This window comes from Rhinolophus sinicus, linkage group LG13 (genome assembly GCF_036562045.2).
Source record: "Rhinolophus sinicus isolate RSC01 linkage group LG13, ASM3656204v1, whole genome shotgun sequence".
In the NCBI taxonomy this organism is placed as follows: domain Eukaryota; kingdom Metazoa; phylum Chordata; class Mammalia; order Chiroptera; family Rhinolophidae; genus Rhinolophus; species Rhinolophus sinicus.
Window position 1 is genome coordinate 57,563,260 of NC_133762.1, and position 15,220 is coordinate 57,578,479.

A 15,220-nucleotide genomic window follows, 5' to 3' on the forward strand; every position below is an offset into this window, starting at 1 on the left:
ATAATGAATAATCCCTCAATTATTAAAAAAAGGTTAGCAACATCATTTCAACAAGTTTGTGAACTTAATTGTCACACATTTCGTACATGGGCACAGGCAGAGATGTAAGAAGTGCTGTTTTGTGTGGGAATGTGCCAGAATGCCTTTCCAGAACTACTTTCTCAGAAATATGAGCCAGAATGAGATTCAGTCTACAGCAACAGGATAAGTGATCCAGGTTAGCCAATAAGTACCTCATCTCCCTCACCCAATGATTGGAACAAGAATGGACCCATGACCCAAATAGGTCCAATCAATCAGAATGGCCTCAGGAACTGTAGTAGGCCCTAGGGGACCGGCACACTCTTCTCAAGGGTCACTAGCTTTCAGAGACCATTGCTCTTGCACCTGGGAGAATCTGCCGGAGAATGAAACAGAGGCACAGAAAATAAACACAGAACCCAGAGTGCAGAGGATTATTTTCCACCAAGCTGGGGAGGTGGGAAAAATGAAAGTGAACATGAGAGTGGGTGAGTGTCCTGGACACCACTTAACATCCCTGCCAACAGCTATACCTGAAGTCAAGTGGTCCCCCTAGACTAGTTGCATGTGTCATTAAATTCCATCTTTTTGGATTAATTTGAGCTACCTCAACCAAGAGTCCTGATTAGTACAAATACGCTCAGCATATACTAGCATTCCGGTGGAGCAAAAAAACCAAAAAACAAAAAAAAGCCCAGGCTGGTTAAACTATCTCTCTCTCTCTCTCTCTCTCTCTCTCTCTCTCTCTCTCTCTCTCTGCCAGGGGCTGGAGGGAGGAGGGAACAAGGAGTGGCTGCTTAATGGTTACAGGGTTTTCTGTTGGAGTGATGAAAATGTTCTGGCACTAGATAGAGGTGGTGGTTGCAGGACACTGTAAATGTACTAAACGCCATTGAATTGTTCACTTTAAAATGGTTAATTTTACATTATGTGAAATTCACTTCAACAAAAAAAAATTTAAACATACACACAATATTGCAATGCATTTCTTAACATAAGAGTCTTTAAGTATACCTATCAAAATTTCCTGGAAGAGGAAATTGCATCAAATGATACGTAAACTTTTAATACCATTGATACATAGCAACAAATTACTTTCCAAAAAGATCATATCAAATTATAGTCCTATCAAAGAAAGGTGTGTTAGAGACCTAACACTGTGTACTATCATTGGGAAAAAGGGGGGAAAAGCAACTTTGCCAAGTAAATACATTTTAATCCGTAAATGTATGTATCTTAGATTATTAGTGAAGAGTGACATTTAAAATATTGAGTCTTGTCATTTCTTCATTTGTAACTTATGTATATGTTTTGAATATTTATTATAATTTTTCCTGTTAATATATTGAGGATATAACTATTTCCTCTCCTGTAAGTTTCAAATATTTTTCCAGTTATTTACTTTCTGAGTTAAAGGTGATGTGTCTGTTTGTGGTATTTATTTTAGGAGCAGGAAGAGCGAAATGGAAACATTCTCTCAAAAATAATTATCTGCAATATGATGCAGAGAGAGAGAGACAGAGAGAGAGAGAGAGAGAGAGAGAGAGAGAGAGAGAGAGAGAGAGAGAGAGAGAGAGAGAGAGAGAGACTAAGTGACACTTTACTTCCACTCCGGAAGTTCAGCAAAAACCCTCCTACATTAAGCCTATCTGGCCCAAAAACATCCTCATTTTATCAGATGTAAAAATAAAATCCATGGAATAAAGAGGTCAGCAATGTTTGCACCAGAAATATGACCAGACCTAAACAAAACACACCAATCCCTTTAAAAAGTTTAAACATAAAGAAACAACGTATGTCGTCAGTTCCTCTTTCTTCCATGCAGTCTTAAAATACTATCAAAGATTTCATTGAAAGAATTTTCACCACTAGTTATAACAGGTACTTTTTGGGGGATGGTGACAGTTTTAGGTTTTTGTCAATTTAAAATTTTACAATCGTGTCTTTCCAATTCTGTTTCCCTGAGAAAATACCTGGGGTACTTGCCTAAGCCTCACCACGCCTGTCCTTACCAACAGCTCTCTGACCCTGCTGCCTCTTCTCCCCACACCCAGTCACAGTTTTCCAACCTCTTTTCCCTTCTGTCCAGAGAAATAGTCCTTTCTTACAGCTCTTCTCCTTGGGATCCAAGGGGTGGGTCTGATAATAAGTGCGTGTACACAAGGGACAAAATTAAAGGGCTCTTTCAGGACATCTGATTCATGATCTTAATCATTACTATAATGATGGGACTTCTGGCTGGTGAAAACCATCTTTGGAGCAGGAAAGCTTTAGGAATTTTTCAAAACATCCACACAGGTGCTGCTACTCCCCCACAGAGTTAGATTAACTATTTGGAAATCACATTTGGGGTTGGTTTTTTTTTTTAATAATTATTTGCTCCAGACCTGGACTGCAAGCTCTGGCGTCCCTGCAAGGCTATGTACAATGCCTGGCACATGGATGGTGCTGGATAAGAAGTAACTGTTCATGAAGGAGGGGGCTCTGGATCCAGCTTCCTGAGTTCAAATCCTCACTCTGTCACTTGCTGGCCACGTAACCTTGGGCAAGGTTCTTAACCTATGTGTGTTTCATCTGTAAAATTAGGATAATGATATTACCATCCCACTTGGGCGGACTGAATGGGTTAATACATGTAAAAGTATTTCTGGCCGTGCTTGGCATTTGGAAAGTGATGATTAAATCACTGAATGCTAATTATTATTATTACAAATAAGGAAGAACGTTACCAAGAGGAATCAAGATGAACAGCAGCTGTTCATGTTCTCAATGTGCTTATCTAGTGGGGGAGATAAGGCAGAAACACAAATAAAAACACAAAGCCAAAGGCTATAAATGCCAAATAAGACGTACAGAATGTTATGGGAATTCTGAGGAAAGATCATTTCAGGGCAGAGGGACAAACAAAGCTTATGTGGAAGATGTAATCTGCTTGTGCTGTCTCCTGGAGGAATTTTAGATGGAAAGATGGGCAACACCGTCTGGGAAAAAGGATGGTATATTAGTTTTGATTCTCTGAGAAGCAGACACCAAGATAGGAGTAGACATTCAAAAGATTTATTGGAACTGTCTGTGAAGGATAAAGGGGAAGACCTGAGCAGGCAGGGAGAGGCTTCAGACCCAGATCGGAATGCATGTCTGACCCCTGCTGAAGGAGAGGAAAGGAAGGAGGGCTGAGGAGGTAGCCTCAGACTTCAGCACAGTTCTGAGAGGTCTTAGCCGGCCAACGTGGAGTCCTTACGCCAAAGCCACGCTTCAGAGCCATCTGGGTCTCGCAGGAATGGGCCGCATTAGTACTCACACCTGTTTGCTCACTAACTAGCTGGGAGCAGCCCAAAGAAGCTCAGCTTTGGCTGCAAAGTGGTGGTGAACGGAGGGCAGCAGCTGGAGCCATCATCATCCTCGCCGCAGCAAGAGCTGCGAATGGCACATTCTCATGGCTCCTACAGTCGGGAATAAGCAATACTGGGACATCAGTGTCCGTGAAAGCGTACTTGAGGGTCAGTGAATATATACCAGCATTAAACTCAAACACAAAACAATATCAATGGGCTCCTTATCTTTTTCAAAAGGGATTTTTTTTAACTAAACCACAATTGCAATAGCGAAATCAAAGTACATATTTAATGTTAAAGATTACAACTAAGTGTTCAATATCTTTCAGATGTGCTTTCAATTTCTAAAACAATATAGAAGATATAAAAATGATTATGAAACACCTCTTTTCTAAAAATAAAATGGGAATTCCCTGAAATGGGAATTCAGAAGTAACTCAGAAACAAAACTCTACTAAGAATCTAGAAGGCAAATCCTTGAGGAACTGGTTGCTTAAGGCAGCAATTTGAGCAAATGAGAACATGAGAAAACATTTTAAAAAAACATAAAGTACTACATGAACATGAGAAATCAATGCAGTAGAGTTACATCTTATATGGATTGTCGTGCGGGAGACCCTGCTCGCTGCGCCATGTGTCGTGCGGGACGGCCTGCGGGGTCTCTGCTCCCGCTCCCCATACAAGAACGCAGGATATGGTGAGGCCAAAAAGGAACACCCACGGAGCCATAGGTAGGGGAGTCATACCACTATATTCTCTCTGTTGGCACTATACTCTCAATGGAGGCTGGATCCACACTGTCCGCAAACCGCCATCCACACTCGCCAGCCCAGCCGCCGTCTTCTTGCTAGCCCCATTCTTTCTCTTCTCCTTCTCGTAGCCACAGCAGTTATATTGTGGCCAATGGCTCACTGGTTACAGCTGACGGCCAACTAGCCACAGCTGATGGCCATGCAATCACAGTTGATGGCCATTTACTACCTGAGCCAGCACCTGTCTATGTGAGGCCGAGAGCCTGGAAACTACTCTCTGGGGCTCCGCCCCCACACTCCACCCCTACAGGCTCTCGCCTCACAATCTACGCGACAAGCGTCTTCCGCGAGGGGACCTGTGCGAGGAGCCTGGGGGTGAATGCAATATCCTGGACACAGCCAGGCTCTCTGGGCACAGCCAGGGTTTCTCAGGGCACCACCAGTGCTTCTGGGCACGGCCAGACTTCCTGGACTTCTTAGGGTACCACCTGTCTTCCCGGACACAGCCAGGGTTTCTCAGGGCACCACCAGTACTCCTGGGCACTGCCAGACTTCCTGGACTTCTTAGGGTACCACCTGTCTTCCCGGACACAGCCAGGGTTTCTCAGGGCACCACCAGTACTCCTGGGCACAGCCAGACTTCCTGGACTTCTTAGGGTACCACCTGTCTTCCCGGACACAGCCAGGGTTTCTCAGGGCACCACCAGTACTCCTGGGCACTGCCAGACTTCCTGGACTTCTTAGGGTACCACCTGTCTTCCCGGACACAGCCAGGGTTTCTCAGGGCACCACCAGTACTCCTGGGCACGGCCAGACTTCCTGGACTTCTTAGGGTACCACCTGTTTCCCCGGGCACAGCTAGGATTTCTCAGGGCACTGCCACTTTCTCTGGGAACAGCCACACTTCCTGGACACAGCCAGGGCTTTCAGGGCACTGCCACTCTCTCTGGGAACAGCCACACTTCCTGGACACAGCCAGGGCTTTCAGGGCACTGCCACTCTCTGTGGGCACAGCCACACTTCCTGGACACAGCCAGGGCTCTCAGGGCACTGCCACAGCCACACTTCCTGGACACAGCCAGGGCTCTCAGGGCACTGCCACTCTCTGGGAACAGCCCGACTTCCTGGGCACAGCCAGGGTATCTTCAGGGCTCAGCCAAACTTCCTGGACTCAGCCAGGGCTCTACTCTCTCTGGGAACAGCCCGACTTCCTGGGCACAGCCAGGGTACCTTCAGGGCTCAGCCAGACTTCCTGGACTCAGCCAGGGCTCTCAGGGCACTGCCACTCTCTCTGTGCCTCTCAGGGTACCCTGCTGGAACAACAGCGACTCACAATCAAGGTGCTTACATATTCTCAATGGCGGCCAGTCAAGAGACAAAAGCAAACATCCCCCAGTTCCACTAACAACAGTTCCCAAACAAACAGTCAAGCGGTCCATTAAATTAGGGATGGAAGGCAATTCCCCATAGTCCATAGTCATTCGCCAGGACTGTCCTGGGGGTGAGGGATGACCTTGACCTCACCCTCATCTCCCACGGAGGACTCAGCAAGCGTTACCTCCTGGGACTATAAGTCCTGCATCCGGGCTGCCTGAGCAGGAACTTCCCCGGCCCACAGGGCTGCAACGACCTTCGCTTTCTCCGGCCTGTGCTGGTTGGGGAACCGTCCACATCTTTCCACCTCTCCACGGGGCTCCATCTCTCCAGCAGCAGCATGGCTTTTCCTGTGCTGGTGGGAGAACCGTCCACGTCCTCCCACCCCTCCACGGGGGTCCAGCTCTCCGGCAGCTGCTCCTCCTGGTCTTCCAGAGACTCAGTGTTCATACACACAAACTGCTCCACCGTCCTTTGGAGAGCTTTGGCCGGCACCATATCCTGCCGACTACGCCATGTGTCGTGCGGGAGACCCTGCTCGCTGCGCCATGTGTCGTGCGGGACGGCCTGCGGGGTCTCTGCTCCCGCTCCCCATACAAGAACGCAGGATATGGTGAGGCCAAAAAGGAACACCCACGGAGCCATAGGTAGGGGAGTCATACCACTATATTCTCTCTGTCGGCACTATACTCTCAATGGAGGCTGGATCCACACTGTCCGCAAACCGCCATCCACACTCGCCAGCCCAGCCGCCATCTTCTTGCTAGGCCCCATTCTTTCTCTTCTCCTTCTCGTAGCCACAGCAGTTATATTGTGGCCAATGGCTCACTGGTTACAGCTGACGGCCAACTAGCCACAGCTGATGGCCATGCAATCACAGTTGGCCATTTACTACCTGAGCCAGCACCTGTCTATGTGAGGCCGAGAGCCTGGAAACTACTCTCTGGGGCTCCGCCCCCACACTGATTAAGCCACATTTAAGGCAAAAATGGAGAAAATCAAAATTACCCTTAAATACTTGAACCACACCCAGCAGGGGAGATGCTCCCATAGCGAGAGGCATGAAGGAAAGAGGACCACTGAGGACCCAGCAAATTCTCTTGTCCCACCTCACATCACTATGGGGCATATCATATAGTCACTAAGTGGAAGGGCAGGCAACATCTGCACCCCTTTGAACTGTCCTCATTATATATATTTCCCCCTTCTGGCCAAGCATTTAATGCATAAGTTAAATGTATTTATGAGATCGCTTCCCAAAAGAACAACAAAATGTCTTACAGATTACAATTACTTCCTTTATTTTAAGGAGCTACATGGCACAGAAGAGGGAGCAAGACATACTCAGTTCCCTTCACTACACCAGTGAGAAAACTTGCTCAGCAATTCATTTACGTCTTACCTGCACAGAGACAAGAGAAGCCATTGCATGAGAGCTCCCTCCACATCCCCGTGGCCCAGCATCCGATTCTTGTTTCCTCCAAGTGGCATTAGAGGAAAAAGTGCCCCTCTTGTCAAGCCTGATCTCCTGCCCCACTTCTTGATCCCCCTGTAGACCATACCTTTCTCCATTTTTATCCCTTCTCTCTATTGTTTATTCATTTGCTCTTTTACTAATCCCTTTTCCTAAATATAAATAAACTCAAATTCTTCAGTCTTAAAAAATATAAAAATCATATTTGCTTGTGTACTTGCATGCGTGCGCACACACACACGTCTACCCACCCACCCATCCATCCTCGATCTGGAATTTCCCTTTCTCTTCCTAGCACATTAATCTGTACTGTTTCTGTTGCAAGACCCAGAAATACAACTCAAGCCAATTATAACACAAACAGGATGTTACCCGCTCCTGCAACGGAAAAGCTCAGAGGTAAAGCTGGCACAGACACGACTGAACCGCTCAGCTCACAAGGGGTCCACTGGGCCCTTCTCACTTTCCATTCTCCACTCTGCCTCCCACTGAGTGTGAATTCAATTTGAGGCAGGTGCTCTCCACATGGGGAGAAAGATGAACATTTGCAGCCCAGACTACATCCTCATGGCTTGCAATCCAGAAGGATGGAAGCCTCGGTCTCCTGGCCTCTCTTGCTTCAAATCTCAGGGATACGGGGACTCTATCACAAGGGAAGACATCAGATTTGCCTCCATTCTCTGCTTAAAACTCTTCCCCAGATTCCCAACATCTACCCACATCACAGGATAAAAGCCACTGTAAACTTAACTCCATGGTGGCTACACCATTACCTTTGCAAAAGCTCCTCTCTGCAATCCCCTCACCTCCAACTCATCCACCTGAGAATCTCATGTATTCACTATTCCAAACCCACCTCAGACCCAATCTCCCTCAGGACACACTGATGACCTCCTCAGAAGGGCTTTAGGCCCCGCCTCCTCTGTACCTTGCAGCCACCTCTATAGTTTCATCCCACTCCACTGAGGTACTAGCACACTGGTGGCAAATATAGTTGTCTGTCTCTTCTACCAAACAGTAAGTTCTGGGCTTGTGCTTTTTTAATCTCTGAAAACACAGCCCTACCCAGCAGAGAGAGAGAGACAGGCACATTTGTGAAACTGAATTTTTTTTTTAAATCCAAGGATAGTTGTTTATTACATTTATACATTATTTTTAATTTTACAGTATAGTAACTTATATTCCTTCCTTTTAAAACAACTTTAAAATTTAAATTGAATCAATTTGCTATTTTTGAAGTCAACTTGACATTTTAAATAAATAATTCTCTAGTTTTATCTATGGTACTCAGTTTGGAGAGCAAAGATCAGTAAACAGCTGATAATAAATAAAGCACTTACAAACAAAATAAAAATGCAAATTATGAAAGTTTACATCAAAATATTCTGGATCTACCAATTCTCCCCCTTCTCAGAAGCCAACCTTTTCCAGTTATTTCAAACAACACATCTGAGCTAAAATAGACTTTTAGTCTAGGTTCACCCCTCTCACATCAGAAGTCTAGACAATATCAAGCCCTAGAAGCAGGGATGGTGTGTTTGTGTTACACGTATGTGTCCAAAGTTCATTTTATATGCCAGAGGTTACAGATATGTTAGTAATTGGTGAAAAAATAGCAAAGGGAACATTATGGCAAAATCACTTTGCTTTAAACAAGGTCAACTGAGAGAGACCATATTAAGATTGCCTAAAGATCTGAAATTACACCTCCCAGCTTTGGTCTAGTTGTAAAATGTCCATGTGGCACTAACGTCCATGCAAATATTCTACCACCTGCTAGGCCTGCCAAGGGCATAAAGAGGCCAATGAACACAAAAACATAACAGCTTTTTATCTTCTGCCATGATCAAATCAAATACAGCTTCAAGTCTTCCTAGAAGAATGTGGTAAAACAGAACAGGCAGAGAGCAGCAGCAAAACTCAAAGCAATATTTTTGTGAAACATGCAAAATCTATTCTACTTTTGTTTATATGTTAACATTCATTCTGGTGGGTAAATATATTTTCTGGCATATACATACATATATATGCATTTGAGTCAGTAACTAGCAAAAGTACAACATGGGTTTTATAATCACATGAGTCCCAGCTCTGCCACTGGTCAGCTGGGGGCTGGTAGACAAGTGGTTAATCTCACTGAGACTTAATTTCCTCATCTGTATAGGCTGAGGGTAGGAACAACTACCTTCAACATTGGTTGTGGGAAAATTCAATGAGATCATAACGATAATTAACAACCACATTATCGCTTTCTATCCTCCCATTAAGCTCCAGACCCCCTGTCCCACAACCTCACAGACATTTCCATTTGTATCTTGCCTTTCTCTCAAAGTCAACACACATAACCCTACACTCATCTTCCGCTGTCATTAGCTAGGATCTCCTACCAACTCTTCTGGTCCATTCTCCCAAACACCTCACACCAATTACCAAATTATAAAAACGTGTTTATTGCTACTCAGACTACAGTGGAGGTGGCAGTTTCGATCCTTGCTGCTGGCAGGGCTGGGGGAGCAACACTTAGGAAAGCACTGTGACTCAAGCCATAAACATGCTCAAACCCAGCAATTTGATTTCAGTGGAATCTATCCTATGGAAATAATGCAAAAATATAGAAAAAAATGCTTCCTAAAATGTTTACAGCAGTATTATTTATATTGGAGAAAGAGAGAGAGAGGACGAGAGAGGGAGCGGGAAGGAATAAAACAATTTAACCATCCAAGAAATGGTAAACTAAATTATGATATACAGCCTCAAGAAATGTTTGTAGTTAATAAAAATGAGAGGAACAAAACATAGGCAAATACTAATATTAAACAAGTTGAAAAGGAAACATTTAAAATAGTAAGTGAACTTAAAGCAGCAGATGCACAAAAGATGCACAAAAGGAAATATACCAAATGTCCTTCTATACTGCTCTATCAGTATATGGAGCATTTGTAAGAGACGATACTCTCCTCTCAGGTCACAAATATGTGGTCCAAACCATGGTATCACTTAATTTGACTTGACTGTGGCATCTGACCCCACATCTCTTTTCCTTCAGGTTCATCACTCCTCACCTAGCTTCTGCAAACCTCACCTCCGTGATTCAGTTACAGACCACTCCTGCTGCACTGGTCTTTTATAATCCAACTCCTCCTCTCCATTCATGGAGCTTATTTCAGGCCCTCAACATCTGTCTGCTCTGTCATTGCCTGTGTTCAGTGCCACCCCTCCCATCAGCTCCAATCCACTTTTCCTGGCCCTGCTGGCAAAGAGGAAGCTCTCAAGTCTTATCTTTTAGCCTGCTGAGAATTCTCCAAGCAGGCCCTCTCACCTTCAGGATAAGATCTGAGCTTCTAATTCAGGCAAACAAAACCTTTCTGATCTGGACCCAGCCCGCTTCAGCTTCTCCAGGTCAGGCCAACCTACTCTTCTCCTGCCCCCAGGACTCACCAGTCCAACTCACATCTCTGACACTGTGGAAGCCCTCAGGGCCAGGGTTCTAGATTTATATACACTGTTTTGGAACTCAGTAGCCACTCAACTTTTAATTAGACATGGAATCTTTGCTGGAGAAAGATAGCAATAATACACAGTATGGTTGTTTTTTTTTTGGTTTTTTTTTTCAGTCATTTACTTTCCCAATAATGACTGCAACAGTATAGGGAGAAATGAAAGTCAGGTGACATAACAGCTCTTTGATTTTCCTCTAACATAATACATATAGACCACTTAGTACATAGTGTGGCGCCTTGTAAGGCTTGTCTGTGCCTCAGTTTCCCCCTCTGTAAAATAAAGTTAATAACACCAGGCCAATCTTCAACACACAACCGGGTCGAAGTAGCTAAGCAAGTTCTAATTGGAGTCATTACCATGATAAGAAATACTATACTTTTCACAGCTAAGTATGTGTTTCTCAGTCAGTTGTCTTAAATACAGACTAATTTTTATGAAGAGAGAACAAGTCCATCACAAATATCAAAATAAGGGGGGGACCACCTATCAAAATGCTTGTCTTATCCTATTAGTGATGCAAGACAAGTAATGAGAGAAAAAATTGTTAAATGCCTACTTCAAGCTGGAACAGTTTATACATCATACTCAAAATAACCTTTACAAGGCAGACATTACCACACCCATTTTACAGAGTAAAGAAACTGAAAGACATGCTAAGTAACTAGCCCAAAGTCATGCAGCTTTGCTTCAAATCCAGCACTATCATCTTTGTATGTAAAAGAATGTTATATTTATTATCACTTGAATATAAAATATATGAAAAGCAAGAGTATCACTATACATGAGTAAATATACAAATAAAAATACAATAATAATTTCTATTCATTTCCTTCAAATAGTTTCCTTAATCTTGGTTAATTCCTATCTTTCAGATCAAGAGACCTTTTTTTAAGTAGACTTTTTCTTAAAGTAGCAAACAGTATGAGATGTGGTAGGAACTAGTGTGTAAATGTAATATTTTTCTTTAAAGTCTTTAAACCACAATTGTAAGCAAAAGTTTACATTAAACATTATCACTAGAATTCGTCACATTTACAAAAATCTAGTCCCTACGGATAAAGATTACAGTAATAAAGTAAACTGGGCCATTCCACAAACAAATATGTCAACAAAAAACAACATACACTAAGGAAATATCAAAAAACCTCTCCATGTTCCACAACTAAAGTCATAATGAGCTCAAAGAATGATAAAAGAAAGTTCCTCAAAATAAGACACACATAAAGTGAAACCACAATCACACAGCCTTGAAAACTGCTTTCTCAGAATGGTAACAATGTACTGTGTATCTCTAAGAAACCAAAATGATCTAGGTTTAATTGATTCTGCCTTTACAAAAGATAATCAACTTAATCCTGTAAACTTGGACAGAACAAAAGTTGAAATTCTCTACCACAGAAAAAGTCCCAAAGTATCAAATGCTTTAAAATATTGCTCAGGTCTCCTTTATCAAGTATGTCTCTGCAGTAGGTGTTAATCAGTCACTACTAAAACTCTGCACAACGCAACCTGTGTGGCAACCTCCGTGTGCGTGGTATTTTACTACAGGAAGTAGAAAGTCCAGTTTACCAAGAACAGCACATTTTACTTTCAAAGGTCTTGAAAACTAATCCCTCTAACAGTAACTAATTTACATTTCATTGCAAACTGAACAAGACAGTGTAATCTCAAGGAATCCGAGAATGTGAAGAACTTCACTTGGCAAAACCAGCTGTGTATGTGGGGGTGTGTGTGTGCATGTTCCCTTTAGAGGTACTTCACAGGGTATAAATAGAAATAATTTGCAACTTTAAATCTCATGAACAAGATCTTTATTTAAAATTCTCACATATAAAATGAATTCTTTTCTGCCATATTTCCTCAAAGGACAGACACATTAAGACTGTGTGCCCTAAATCAGGTGATTTTTGCTCATTTTAGGAATAAAAATGGCATCTAAAATAAAACATAAGGTGTCCTTTTCTCAGCCCCCAAATACACAGTCAAGTCTGTCTATAGACAGCAAGAGTGTTTTCATCCTAAACAAAAGTTAAGACTAAGGAAGTAAGAAAATAGAAACCAAAACAGCCTAGCAAACCAGCTACAGATTCATAGGCAGCAGGTGACAGGAAGCCTTGTGGACACTTCACACCCATGGGCTGAGCTTCATCACTGATCAACTGCAGGCCCACCTGGGCTCTGCAGAACCTGCACCCAACAATCTCACAAAAACGGAAGGCATATACCCATCACTGTCAACCTGGCAATAAGAGAATCAGCCTTCTTGAATCCAGGAAAGTTACTCCTCCCTCCAAGCAAGGACAAAGAAACTGAAGCAGCCAGACCCAAAGTAAAGACAAAATTTTAAAGAGGGGCATCGTAAGATATTAGAGTTAAATTAAATGTATCCTAGGACCACTTGGAGTCTCAGTCTATTTGGGGACTCAGACTCCAAAGCAAAAATAAAATTTAAAAGGGGGCGGGGGAGCGAAAGAGAAGACAGTTCAATTAAGTTTATGCTACGAATGCTTGGGGTCTCAGTTCACTTAGGGTCTCGGACTCAAAAACCAAAATCAAAAAAATAGGAGGGAAGATGACAGTTCAACGTGTGTGCGCGAGGACCAACCACTTGGGTCCAGTATTTGCTGGAGAAAGGATAATCATGGCTGTGCCCTACCTCGAGGTTACCCGGTAAGAATCGGGGTAAGTTTACACTGGCGGGAGACAGGGCAATGCCCGAGGGCCAGACTGCCCGCTTTCCAGGGAACAATGCCGAAACCCGGAGACGGGGTCTGACGCCCCGCCACCCCCACCTCACGCCCTTGGGCATCCCAGCCCCGACCCTCACGCGGCCCGCGCCGAGACAGTGCCCCGACTCCAGCGCTCCGCGCTCCGGCGCGCGCCTCACCCAGTAGCGCCCGCAGGTGCTTCAGGCGGGTCAGCACGTCCTTCTTGGGGTCCAGCACTTTCTGGGTGGACTTCTTCACATCCCCGTGGCTTCTTCGGGAGAACATCCCGCCACGGGAAGCCTAGTCCCCGCCGGCGGGACAAGAGGCGCCAGCGCCGCGCGAGTTACTGCATAGGGTCGGGGCCGGCGCGTGTCGCGCGGGCCACTCACCGCCCCCTTCCCGGCCGCCGCAGTTGTCGCTTCAGGGGTGGCTACAGGAAGGAGGGGCGGGCAGGGCACCACGAGGGGAGGGGCAGGAAGGCGGTGTCAACGAGACACCGATGGCCCCGCCCCGCGGGAGGCACCAGCCGGCCCCTCCGGCGCAGCGCACGTGTGCGCGGTTTCGACCCCTCGCAAGGGTACGCCTGGAGCGCTGAGCCGACGCCGCGAATCACAAAGAAGCTTGCCCCGCGTATATGCTGTACTACAAGTCCCGGGATGCACCGCGATAGAGCCCTTCAGTCAGACTGGCGTGACTTTGGCACAGTGGAAGTCTGTGGGCCGGCTCTAGTCACGTCCCCCGTTCCTACCGGGCCGTGGGCCGCAAGTCTTCCTGGGAAATGTAGTTATGCAGCAGGCGAGGCACTGCTACCTCCTGTCCAGGTTCGCGAGCGCTTGAGCATTATCCTCCTGAGGTTGACCGGGGAAGGCCCAGGGCCCCGCGGGGTACATGTACTCTGTGCCCACCGCAGTACCCTTTAATGCAACATGAGCCACAGAAATATCTCAGGAAGAAAAGTTTCAAGGCTTTTAAAATGCAGCTCATTTTGAGGTGTAGCTTCTGCATTTACACCAAGGAGCCAGGGAGAAACTGGAAATCCCTTTGACCATACCAAAATCGGAACTACAATTTCACACTAAAATGCATGGCTTTGTCAGGAAGGAAGGGCATGCATAGGCTCGAGGTGAGGAGTCCCTTGCTTCCTGAGACCCAACCTCAGTTGGAGGAGTATGAGTCTCTCAGAGGACTCCTGAGGATCTTGCTCTTGCTTTGTAGGAAGTACACGATCTCTGTATTGTGCAAGGCCATATAGCAAAGCAGTAGTAAAACCAAAAATAGAACCTAAGAGACCTGACTCTCACTCAGGCAGGTATGCTTTATAAGGCCAGGCGCCTGCAACCTGGGGCAAGATTTTGAGACAGAAGATGGTCCAGAGATTTCTTACGCGAGATCCATAGAGTTACTGCATCTGGATCCCTGATGCTCCAAATTTTTCGGCTGAAGTGTAACTTGGAGGAAGAGCCAGGGATTTACAGTTTGTATCCTCATCACTGAGCACAGTATTTGGCCTCTAGAATCAATAAATAAAAGTTCATCAAATAAAATGGAATAAAGAGCCAAATGGTCCTACATATTTCACCCAGACATACAAAAAATCTCATAATTGTTACAGCCTCTATTTTTAGAATTGTCAAAATAGCCTTGATAGAACAGGAATATATTTATACTGAAGGACTATTACTCAGCAATAAAAAGGAATGGACTAGCAAATGAATACTGCCAGGTGCTGGAGAGAACCCAGTGTAAATGTTTAATGGGATCTGATTGGATATGGTACATGCATACACATCTAAAAGTGCTTTATTGAATTCAGTATATCTATATAATGTAGTACTATACAGTACTATGCAATCATAGAAATGAGAAAATTTCCTGTTTCCTCATTTGACCTAATCTCCCAGAAATATTCTTAAGTATAAAAGCAATGGACAGAACATAAAACACATATTTATTTGCTTATTTTTTTTCAAAAAGAAGCATTGGGAGGATAAATCAAAAACTGACATTAAATGATTATCTAACTGGGATAGAGAATGAGGTGGAACAGATAAGAGG

General features: G+C 44.5%; 1 protein-coding gene across 5 annotated transcripts in view; it reads right to left on the reverse strand.

Annotated features, from left to right (window-relative positions):
• Positions 1-13,681, reverse strand: part of RALGAPA2 (Ral GTPase activating protein catalytic subunit alpha 2) — a 332,722-nt gene extending 319,041 nt beyond the window's left edge. For 2 of the 5 annotated variants that reach the window (XM_019712535.2, XM_019712536.2), the window contains exon 1: positions 13,345-13,680. In XM_019712535.2, coding sequence (XP_019568094.2) covers positions 13,345-13,450 — 106 coding nt within the window. In that variant the 5' untranslated portion in view covers positions 13,451-13,680. Of the gene's footprint in view, positions 1-13,344 lie in introns of all 5 variants that reach the window. The other 3 variants (XM_019712540.2, XM_074317914.1, XM_019712539.2) reach the window with 2 other exon arrangements.
• Between the last annotated feature and the right edge of the window lie 1,539 nt (positions 13,682-15,220).